This window comes from Chaetura pelagica, unplaced genomic scaffold (assembly GCF_000747805.2).
Source record: "Chaetura pelagica isolate M959 unplaced genomic scaffold, ChaPel_1.0 scaffold104, whole genome shotgun sequence".
NCBI lineage: Eukaryota > Metazoa > Chordata > Aves > Apodiformes > Apodidae > Chaetura > Chaetura pelagica.
In genome coordinates, this window is record NW_009953786.1 from 4,938,292 (window position 1) to 4,950,309 (window position 12,018).

The 12,018-nt window shown below is 40.9% G+C and overlaps 1 protein-coding gene across 1 annotated transcript; it reads left to right on the top strand.

Moving 5' to 3' along the window:
- Positions 1–1,772: 1,772 nt before the first annotated feature.
- Positions 1,773–8,387, top strand: NQO2 (NAD(P)H dehydrogenase, quinone 2). The gene is made up of 5 exons (XM_010000910.1): positions 1,773–1,931; positions 3,384–3,514; positions 5,380–5,493; positions 7,002–7,103; positions 8,053–8,387. The coding sequence occupies exons 1-5, from the start codon at positions 1,811–1,813 to the stop codon at positions 8,224–8,226; spliced, it is 642 nt and encodes a 213-aa protein (XP_009999212.1). The 5' UTR covers positions 1,773–1,810; the 3' UTR covers positions 8,227–8,387.
- Positions 8,388–12,018: the final 3,631 nt, after the last annotated feature.

Here is a 12,018-nt window from a genome sequence, read left to right on the forward strand (position 1 = left end):
TGGCGGGGCCTGTGTCTGTGTGTGTGTCTGTGTGTGTGTGCTTGTCCTGCCAACGCTGCCCAGCGCGTTCCCGCACGGCCCGGGCACCGCTCGGCTCCTGACGCCTTCCCCCGGTGCTTCCCACAGGCGCAGGGCCGTCCTTTGCGTTCCCGGGCTCTCCAGGGAGCAGCTGCTGAGCGCTCCCCTAACATGGCAGGTAAGAACTAGTGCCGATGGAAGACGAACCGGATGCTTTTGCTACCAAAAAAAAGAAAAGACTGCAGCTATCATTCCAGAAACCAGAACAAGGCGTTAAAGAGGGTGTTTCAGAATTAAGACATGCTGCTCCCTTCAGGCCTGGGCACGCTGGTATGTGGCCTGTCTGTAATGTTTAGCTGGGGTACCGAGGTGTGACCTTTGCAAATGACTGAAATTACTTTAAAAAGTAATTTAAAGTGCCTTTGAAAACGCCAGTCTTTGCAAGGACCGTGGCCGGGTGCCCTCGGCTTCACTGAAGTGGAACCCAACTGGCAGCTTTGCAGAATTAATCACAGCATCCTTGATCTTGTGTCATCTCCAGCCACTGATTTGCCTACATGCTGAGAGTAAAACAGTGGAGAGGTGACTCCTTTTGATATTCCAGAATAAGTTATAGGGCAGGGTTTTAAATAGTTTATACATGTGTTAAATTCATTAGAGCACCTGACTGTTACACAGATTGTAAATCTTTTGGCAAAACTATTGTCTCGTGGACGCTGCACACTGGAGAAATAATCACCCCTTATAATTTAGGTTGAAAATGAGGTATTGTTTCTTCAAGTCTTTGGCTCAAGCTCTAATAATTATCTCTGTCACCTTAGGCTCACCTGTCACCCTCATGGTGCTCGGGGCTGTATAGCTTCTATGTCCTCTGGAGAAAGGGAACTCAAGAAATGCCTGAGTTTTTGTATTGGCAGTTACGAACCAAAACCTGTATGCTTTGCAGATCCAGTCATTTTAAATAATCCCTGGAAATGTCCTTCTCTGTTTATGTATAAATAACTACTATCACATAAAAGTATTTCACTTTTCCTTGTGTTCAGTGATCTAAATCTAAAAAATTCTCTAATTTTTTTAGAGAATGATTAAAATGGAGTAGTCTATGTACTGTGTAAGCAGTGCTGTGCTTGCTCTGTAAGCACTGATAGGCCTTGCTACATCAGCTTAAGAAGCCCCATCCCAACGTATCCATCTTGCCACAGCTTACCTTGAATCTGCCTTGTCAGCAGCTTAGATACACTAGAGAGCTCGCTTTCACATCTAAGAAAAAAAGTGTTGCTTTCTATCACTGTGATGATGCTGAGGTGGTATGGTCATCTTAAACATTTACCCCGATACCACTTGCACAGCGTGGAACTGAAAGATGAGGGCATCCCACATTGCAGGAGGATGCTCTGAGCTCTCTCAGAACTTGTTTCCACAACAGCTTGAGAGAATCTAAGCTGGCACTGCTTTTATCCCAGCCTGCTTGTCACATTTGCACTGTAGCTTATCTGATCCAGCCTAGGGGGTTAAACCAGCAGACAACCTTTTTGTTTTTCTGTTGCTGGCGAGTTTTCTAGGGGGGAGCAGTGGAGTGAGATGAACACAAATGCTGACTCAAGAGGAGAGACTGGGTTGTGCTGATGTAGAGTGGTGTGACCTGCTATGGAAAGGCACCCACTGTCCACTGAGTTCCACCTAGGAAAGCCCACTAGAGCACAAAAGTTCTGGATGACATGTATTTTTTGTTTTCTTTCTGCCTCCAGGGAGAAAAGTCCTGATAATCTATGCACATCAAGAGCCCAAGTCCATGAATGGATCTTTGAAAAAGGTTGCTGTGGAGGAGTTGAGCAAGCAGGGCTGCAGTGTCACAGTGTCTGATTTATATGCAATGCAGTTTGAACCAAGAGCAACAAGAAATGACATTGTTGGTGAGACTAGCTAAAATACACGTTATCAACACTAATGAGTCAAACTTTCAGTTTGTCTATCCTACCCAGAACGTTAAATGCACTCTGAAAAATAGTTGCTGTTACTTTGTTGACAAGATCCAGCTTTTTATTTTCTGTTAGCATTAACTAAGAAATGTCAGTGTAGGAACCCAGTAAGTATCATTTAAATAAATCTTATCACTAGAAATGGCCCCTGAGTCAGAAAAATTAATTATCTCTATAGTACAGATTTTTAAAAGAGCATTTAGCCTTTAGACTAAAGCAAAAGAAGGAAAATATTTTTACAGTACTTGAAATCAACTGCAAAGATGTTCCAAGAGCAACCTTCTCTTAACAAACAAGATTACAGATGCTTTCTGCAAGTTAACTCCAAACAAGCACTTGGACTTTTGAGTTGTCTTGACATCTCCTGGCTACCTTGGTAGTATAGGATTACTAAAAGTGACTAGATGATGCACTTAAGATTGAGAAAAAGTGATGCTCTTGTTACATTTAAGTGATATATCATTGTGGTCTTGCTCACATTTAGCCCCCGTAGTTTTCCAGGTTAGGAAGCACAAAGCCATAACATAACCTGTGACTCTTCAATTTAAAACAAGAATCAAAAAGAAACAGCACAGGTCTAATGTAAGCACTGGCAACAACAAGAAGAAACTTATTAATGACCTGACCCAAGCATTTCTAAATGTCCACTCCTGCATATGAACCTTGGCTTATAGTGACTTTACTGAGAGGCAGAAATGGATCAGCATGTGTCCACAGTCAGTCTCTGAAACCAGCTTCTTGAGGGTGATAAATGCTCTCAGATACTGTTCTTTGACTTGCTAGAGTTCCGTTTATGAAGCTACTGCCTCCCTCTTCTGCTAGCAATTGATTATCTACTAGTTGAATTAGCAGAATGAATGCATATGTCTGATTCAGACATACTTGAATCAGCTTGCCCAACTATAGTGGAATCAGCAGAGCTGGCCTAGTACTGGCTCCCCAGCCCCTGCTTCATTTCCCAGTTACAGAGTCTGAAGAGCAGCTACATTGTGCTTGTGACTGTGTGGTGGTTTCTGCAATCCCTAATGCAGAGACAGAGCAATTGGCAAAATTATCTTAATATGTCTTAAATCAACTATCTGCATCACCAGAGTCTCAAGCCAAGCTTAGATCTTTTAATTGCACTTCACATATTGCTACAGAAAAGTGAAAGGTTTTAGTACTCTGAGGTATTAAATTCCTCTCCAATTTAAAATCAAATCACTGTCAGCTGTGATGATGCTAAATACCCACCCCCAAAAAAAACCAAAACAAAGCAGGAAGCAGGGTGGGGGACTCGAAAGCAGTAACTCAATTGAGAACTGTAGATTGCAACATGTATTTAGTTCTTATTTGGCTCCAATGCTAGAAACAGGGCTAGGAATGACTGTTCACTTCTACCCACAGGTTGCTTGCACAACTCAGAAGAGTTTAATTATGGCATGGAGGCTTGGGAAGCTTACAAGAGTGGACGTTTGTCTGATGATGTGATTGAAGAGCAAAAGAAGGTGCAGGAAGCAGACTTACTAATTTTTCAGGTCATTATTTTAGATTGTATTAAAATATACTTAAGTTATGATATATGGGGCTGAGCAAAAGCAAAGTAGTAGTGAGAAGATTATAGATTTCATTAGGAACATTGAATCTAGCCAGAGTAAAAAGAGGTGCTAGCTCTGCAACCAATATAAAATAGTTTGTATCCAGTGGAGTAAATTCAAGGTGTTGTGTTTTCCTGGTATGATGTGGGCTTTAGAAAGTATCACAAGTACCAAGTCATGTGTGAGCCTTTTTTGTGCTAGCACAGATAATGAGATTTTCACACAAATAATGGCTCCACACTGGGATTTTTTGAGAGCAGGAAGGCATCTGAAATTAGAACCCTTAAATACCTGAGTAAAATTCACAGCAGTGCTTCACTTAAAAGTTGACATTCAGAAGCAGTCTGATGGCATAGGTTTTGTGAAAACTAGTCCTCACACTGTCTGCACTCTGAATCAATTGCATTGAGCAACTCACACCAGAAAGTATTAAGTGCAAAATAATACCATAATTCTCAATACAAGAACCATGCCATGCTATCAGGCAGTCTGGTACTGTCCTTTTGTCTTGGAGTTCATGCAAAGCAAACACAGATCTGCTCACAGAAATGTGTGTAAGGGCTTAAGGCAGCCCTGCCAAGTTGAAGTTTGGGAAACAGTAACAAACACCAGACCTACAGCTTTTGAAGTGTACCTTTTATCTCTAAATAGTGGTACAGTAACAAGTAAAAATCAGCAGTACAACTATCTGAGTCATTACAGCAGCAAATCCAGTAATTCAGTAGCACAATTATCCAAGTTGAAACAACAGCAAATGCAGTAATTCACCAACACTAGGCCAAACTTCCTATCTGAACGCCCGGAGACGTACGTGACCGCAGATGTCAAGAAGGCTGGCAGAAAGCAATGCAAGGCTGAATTTCTTGGGGAGCAGCTGGGAGCAGCCAGCAGGCTCAGGGAATTTGGACTTCCTTGACCAGACTGTCCTCATTTATTGCCAAGTTGCAGAAGCACTATCTGGAATTGCTAATGGATCATTACACTGCCTCTCCAGTTTCCACTGTGCCAGCCCTGTCCTCCCTGTCTACAAGTCTGAGAAGTAGCATGTAAGGCAATCTTAGCCCTACATTTGTTTTTGTGACCCTTGGCCCTAGATGTAGCCTATATATATTCTGATGTCTGACTCTAGATTAAATTTAGTGTGTGACCATATCTCAATTAAGCATTTCTCATTTTTGCAGTATTGCTTCTAAGATAAGTATAATAAAACATCCCCCTGAAGGAAGTGGTTGCTTTTAACTTTCTGTCTGCAGGAAGATGCTAGGATGAGTTTAATATGTTCTGGTGTAGAAAAAAAGAAGGAAAAAGCCTCTGAAAGACACCATGAAGTAATTTAAAATTTACTACAGACTAAGCTCATTACTTCTAGAAATAGTGGTGATTGCCTAGTTTCCACATTGTCAGTCCTGGTAATTAGGTTCTCTGTGTTCATTTTTACAACATTCATTAGATCTTATGTTTCTTTTACATTTCAGCAATAGGAGACGCAATTCTGTACAGGCTTAAGTTTGAGTTAAATGGCACCTTCCTGCTTCATCATATTGCAACCTTAATTTGTGTGGAAGCCTTAACATACACCATGGTGTTAGTGTGCTATAGATGCTCAGGTATGTACCTGAGACTACTACAAACAGAAAGCACTTCAGTCATTTTTCCCAAGCATAGTTACTTTCTCCCTCAAGAGAGAGCTGGAAGAAGGCATGTATGAAATCTGAACAGATTAAGATAATAGGATTTGGCCTGTAGACCAGGCCTAAGGATGGCCTGGACTCTCTGTGCTAACAAGGAAATCTACTTTTTGCTAGTTTCCCTTGTATTGGTTCAGCATGCCAGCAATCATGAAGGGCTGGATGGACAGAGTCTTGGTCCAAGGATTTGCTCATGAATTTCCAAACTGTTACGATTCCGGTTTGCTCAAGGTATGTTTTTTGAGATTGTTCTATTAAGACCAAGATTTGCACAATACTCTCAGAGGTATTGGTCTTTCTTTTCCATTGTATTTGTTTAAAGCTCTCACTTTATGCTCTCCTGAAATAATGCATTGGTAACGTGTTGGGTAACTTTCTAGCCTGTTAAAACTTTCTGAAAGGTAGTACAATAAGGGGAATGCAGTGGTTCCTAGAGACTTTTAGTGGGCCTACAGAATGGGCTTTGTAATCTGTCAAGCATATCAGAATGTATTGGGATGGCATACAGTTTGCAAACAGTTCAAGTCAATCCATTTCCTAAAACTCTAGTCTGTCATTCTTCCTGCCACTGTAGGACTGCACAAATCTGTAATGAGTGACATACTAGAATAGGTGACAAGATCCTGTTCTGGAATTAGATGTCAAAGATTGGAATGAAACTATAAAACTTCATCAGAAACCAGAAATACCCAGTGCACAAGCCCCCAGTTATCTCATTTCAATTTTTTCTTCTCTGTAGCTTCAAATTTAGGAAACATCAGTATGTCTAGGTGACAATTCATAAATCTCTAATTCTCTGTGGCACTGGGAATATCCCTGGAAAGCTTTGACCCACTGTCTGATGAACCTTACTTGGTAACAACTGCAGCATCCAGAAACAATCAATTTTAGTTTCACATTTATGTTCACTCCATATTGATCTCTGTCATTTCTGATCACCTTAACAATTCCAAACATTCCAGATTGCTTAAACTTCAGAATGTCTGCCTCACTGAGATGAATAGGAGTAATCTCCAATGATCATAGCTGCATGATGAGTGCAGGCTCAAGGCAATTTGGATACTGCACTGGAAAAATGTTATTTCAATTATGGAATCTAAAACTGAGAGGACAGAAGCTGAGCACAAGCCCAGGGTCTAGGACAAGTCTCTGCTGCCAACTCTCCACTGGGACATCTCTGCATGGGGACATATCTCCATGGATTGGCAGCTTACACAGGGCTTTGCCAGTGTCCTAGCACAGAGACGTTCCTTCCTGCAAGGCCATGGCTAATACCATAGTTACAGAAGCAGAAAAAATACAGGGGTTTAGAACACCTGGGGAATAATTATTCCTTGGCAAGAGACAGGCAAGCTCCAGTTTGAAGAGGACTGTAGCATTGAATTTCTGCACTGAGGACAGACAGGAATAAAAATATTCTCAGTAACAGTGCACTTTCCAGCCATAGTTTTCCAAACACTGCATAGGGGAGAACAAAGGTCAGCCTTGCTTAATGCAAGGATATCATACATATAATGTTTCCTTTTTAACCAGTCTGCCCAAAACCCAAAAACAGTCCACGGTCTAGTGTGTTGTAAATCTTTGCCTCAGAGCTGCCCCTACACATAAGGTGTGGGCAAGAAGAGGACACCACCTCCTCCAGAAATTTATGTTGTCTAGGTTCCCCTGAGTATCTCTTGAACTATTCAGTCACTCTGTTTTAAACATGCCTAACTCAAGTGCTGCTTTCTTAATTCTAGGATAAACTAGCCCTTTTTTCTTTTACCACTGGAGCAAGCAAAGAGATGTACGCAAAAGGAGGTATCAGCGGTGATATTCGCTATCTCCTGTGGCCCATGCAGGTATGTGAATATTTGGTTGTTAGCATGATTTTTATTATCCTGATTATTTTAATAGTTCTATTATTATTTCTTTTGTATTAAATACAATGTAATTATATATAGTTAAGTTGTCAGTTTCAAGCACCTGCAGGTTATAAATTGGGCCCTAAAATCTTGAGACTACATTAAACGTTCCCAGAGTTTCAAAGTTTTGTGCCCCTTCCTCCAGATTGGAATCTGGCAAAAGCTTACACTGTCAACCTTTTAAGTTTCTCTGGATTTCCTGTAAGGTAAGGCAAATTGTGCCACCTACTTCTTGATAAAATACAATGGATGTACTTAAATTCTTTGTTTTTCTACCCATCATGATTACTCACTGTCTGCCCTCATGAGGCTATCTAGCTGCAGAGTTAATACAACAAAGAATGTGAAATGTAGCTGTGAATTCAGAAATACAGGGAGAATAGCAAGTTGAGATTGTTTGAAAAGCATTGGTCTTCATTCAGGATTGTTTGGCTAAGCCAGAAGCAAAAGGTTAAAAAAAAAAAATACTTAAAAGGAGATGAGACATACACTGTGGCTCAGGAACAATCTGTGGAAATCCAAATATTACAATGAACTTTAGGCTGTCTCTGATCCTTGCAAATTTAATAGCATGTATCAGGCAAAGAGAACAGTTCTATTGGTTTAATAGCACTTAAAAAAAAAATCTACAGAGCAGAGTAAATGAAGTTAACCTTATTTTTCAGTGTATTGTATATCATTCTGCCAAATACCTAGCCATCAATAGTGACCAGGACAGGTAATGAACTTTTGCAATTTATTTCCTTTCTCTTAATAAACACACAGCTTTAGAAAACGTGTCTTATATTGGGTCAGAGAAACAGTTTTAGATTTAAATCTTCGACATTCTTGAACTGAAAGTGAAAGACAATTTCCTGAGGCATCTCTTTCTTTGCTTTGAGTCCAGCATGGAATCATGCACTTTTGTGGAGTCAAAGTCCTTGCACCTCACATCTGCTTTGCTCCGGAGTATGTCTCTGAGGAGAAGAGGAAAGAGATGCTGAATGCCTGGGCCCAGCGTCTGAAGAGTCTTTGGAAGGAAGAACCCATAAACTGCTCTCCTGAGTGGTATTTCAAGTAATGTTCAGCTACAAGACTACAGAGAGAAGATTTTCTTTTCTTCATTCTTGTTGGTGCCTTACCTCGCTATCTGAATGTTAATGTCCCGATTTGAACGTATTGTAAGTATCTTGATTACTACAGCTGAGAGCTTAACTGACAATATAGTATTTATCTTCATTGATTCCTGAGGAATTCTGTTGAACGATGGGTGTAAATCTCTGTGAAGAGTTATTCTTGCTCATATAAACAGTAACATCCTGCCTGCAAGTTAACACAAGCAGTAATTGCAGTTTATTGCATTACTTATTATGAAACAGTAAAATACATTGCCAGGTTTATTTTAACACTTTGTGTACCAGCTGCCCCTTCATTTTATGTGCCAGGGAATATTATGGAATTGTTATGGACAATCATGTTCTTTTAAATGAGCTTGACATTTGTGCCTTTGAGCTACAAAGCCAAATCGTGAATCATGCATAAGGATGCAGAGTTGCAGAGTGACTTAGCTGAAAAGTCTCGGTGACAGCCTTCGGCTTTTCCACATATTTACAAAGCAATATTAAAGCTATGACAGATACCAGAAAAGGGAAAAAAAACCCTAAATACAAATTTCATATAGCAGTATGCACATGCATTGCCTGCCTGTATAGCATGAAGCTCATATTTGTAAAGTATGCAGTTTCCTAAAATAAAATAGTTCCACTTCTTGCTTTCCTAAGTAGAAACAACAAGGATTCCTATCTGTTACCTGCCCCTTCACACTGGTCAGTATTGCTGTTTGTATCTGGAGGGCTGGGTGCATCCCCTCTGGCATATCCCACCCAGGCAGTTGGCAAGGCAGAACACCTACCCAAAAACCTTTGGGAGCACTATGTGTCTACAAGCCAGGACCTAGTGGGATAAAATTACTGTCTGCCTTTTAACATGCATGATTTTTACCATGAAGTTGAGCAGGATTATTTTTGTGCTTGAGAGCTGTTAACCCTTTTTGTGGGTATGGTAATGGGTGGGTTTCTCTCTTAGCTACACAATTTCTTGATTTGATCAGCTTACCTCATAGCTGGCTTTGGACTTTGATATTAAAAGAACGTGGCCTGAATAAGAAAACGTCTTCTGCGTCACTGTCAAATGATGCACAGGCCTCTGCACAAAGAGTGTGCATCTGCCATATACTCTTTGTAGAAGCCTTGTCACGCCCCACCCTAATGCTTCTTAAAGAGCTATTTGGTTAATAAACATGCTGAGCCCAGATTCTGGAGTAGCAGTGTAAGATGATACACCAGATTGGGAATTGCTGCTGCAGGGCAAGACTCATATGTTCCCATTTGTCACCATAGGGAGCACCTCTAGCAGGGACAGACCGCTGGGAGCAGTGCTGCCCTAAGCTGTTGCAGCTGTTGTCTGCTTCAGTGTGTATGAGTCAAAGTCTGAAGTTAGACCAGCAAGAAATTTACTTTGGCTCAGTAACTCTTCTATAGGAAAAAGAAAGTGAAAGGGAGTAAAATGGAAAATATTATGCATGTAAGTCATGGGGAAATCAGATTCTTGCCTAGAAGACTTAAGGAAAACAAGTTACCTTAAAAGCAATTTGCAGATATTGAAATTGTATAGAAGAGGAATCATCCTGACATGCACTGTTGTCAGTTACCAGACCATTCAAGAAATAAGGAAATGAATACGAAAGCAGAAGTTGAAACTGTCAAACCAAGTGTTGCTGTATTGGATCAATCACAGTGCTCAGTGGGTTTAACTGTTCCATGGAGACTCTCAGACTGACCTATATGATGAAGATACACTTTTCAACACTACTGGACAGACACATGCAAACTCCCCCCCACACTGTAGCATTAAGTGCCTGTATTAGAATGGATTTTTATAATGTAAGCATAGAAGAGTGGCTGTGTGAGGACAGAACAAAGATTGCCCTTCCCCAAGTTTGGTTTTTTTTTTTCCCCCACAGTGGTTATAGGTCAGGAAGAACAAGCACTTCCCCTGAATAATGATCCTGGGCTCCAACTATACTTACTTTGGGGGACTTCCTGAGCTATGTGTTTTCTCTCTATTTACTAAGCCAAATAGATCTGTGTTCTGAACTTTTTTCTGGCTTCTCTTGAATTCATGCCAACTTGAAGCAGCCAATACTTTTTGCCAAAGTTCAGTGTGTCAGCTTTTTGCTTGCATGAAACACTGGAGTGGAGAGGCATACCAAGGAGGGTGAAACACCAGGTTCCCAGTAACTTTGATTCCTTGCAGTCAACAGTAAATTATCGGTCCTACCCACTCTTTTACATGGTGCCTAGCGTTTTGTAGATGTGCATCACCTCCTCCCCTAAATTATCTCCATCCCAGGCCATGGAGTCCTGTCCTGCTTAGTTCCTCCAATAGCAGGCATTGACCTTTGATCACCTTTGTTGCTTTTCCCTGACTCGTCCAGTCTGACTGTCTTGTTACTAAGAAGAGGGGACCAGATGCTCATGCAGAGTCAACTCTGTGACTTTTGGATCCACATGTCTTTTTCTGCTGCTTTCCTAAAAATCTCTGACATACAATTTGCTTTAGCCAATGTTTTCATCTGTTGTAACCCTAGATCTTGGCCATCTGTAGTAATGGCCAGCTCAGGGGCCATTGTTTTATACATTGATTTTTTTCCTCATGTTTACCACCCCCTTTACATAACTTGAATTTCACTTCCTATCTCATTGCCCAGTCAGTCAACCATTTTTCCACAACTCTTCACTATCTGCTTTCCTTGTCCTCCCCACTTCCGGGTAATCATCAGCAAAATTTTTCAACTTCATAACTCATATCTTTTTCCAGATAATTTTCAACAGCTCAGGTCCCTGCACTTGTAACCTTCTGTTCTGAGAGATGCCCATTTATTGTTGCCCTCACTGTCCTATCTTTTAAATACATCTCCATGCCACTACCTTTTTTCTTATCCCCTTCCTGCTTAGTTTCCTTTAAAAAAATGTATACAAAACTTTGTCAAAAGACTCTTGGAAGTGCAAGTGGACTCTATCAGCCAGGTCACCATTCTCCACACACTAACGCGACCTAAAGTAAATTCTTCAGGAATATCATTCCAATTTGAAAGCCACTGTACAAGGGGATATATGATGGGGAGGAAACTAAGAACCACTATTCAACTGTAACTTTCCATAGTCAATCTCAGTCCTCATCTGTGTAGTCTATTCTCATATGTAAATTGTTTCACATGCCCCGTAGTTCTTGCCACTTTCCTTTATTTTGTGTCTACCTCTCCTATATCTAGTCAGAGAAGTGGTAATCAGAGCTGTGAGCTGTATCTTGGCTGTGGACATGTAACAGATTAAGGCACATTTGTTGAAGGGTGCTGCTCTTGCAATGCTTTGGAAGCCAGTCAGCTGTGCAGTGGCAGTGGATGCTGAGCCAAGACTTCGTGTCCTTGTCCTGACATGCGTTCACTGCCTGCTGCATAGCAGAGTGCAGAGCCCCATGCATGTTTTGGCACATGCCTTTCAAAAACTCAGGGGAGAATGCTATCATGTAGAAAACCAATAGAGAGTGGTCTGTGGTTAATAAGGAAAGGAAGTGGCAGTATTAGTTTCTTAGAGGTACTTGAAATGTTAGAACCATTTTGATCTAAAGAATGATTGCCCTGCTAAATCATTTTATGCTACAGGCCAAATGTAGTCTTGTCAAAACAGCGTTGATTACATCAGAATAAAGCTAGCATTAGGTGGGCAACCTGGAGCTGTGTTTCAATGTGGGGGGAAAGGCAACATGCTTTCCTTTTCTAGTTAGCCTTGGCATTTGTTTTTTGCTGCTGGTG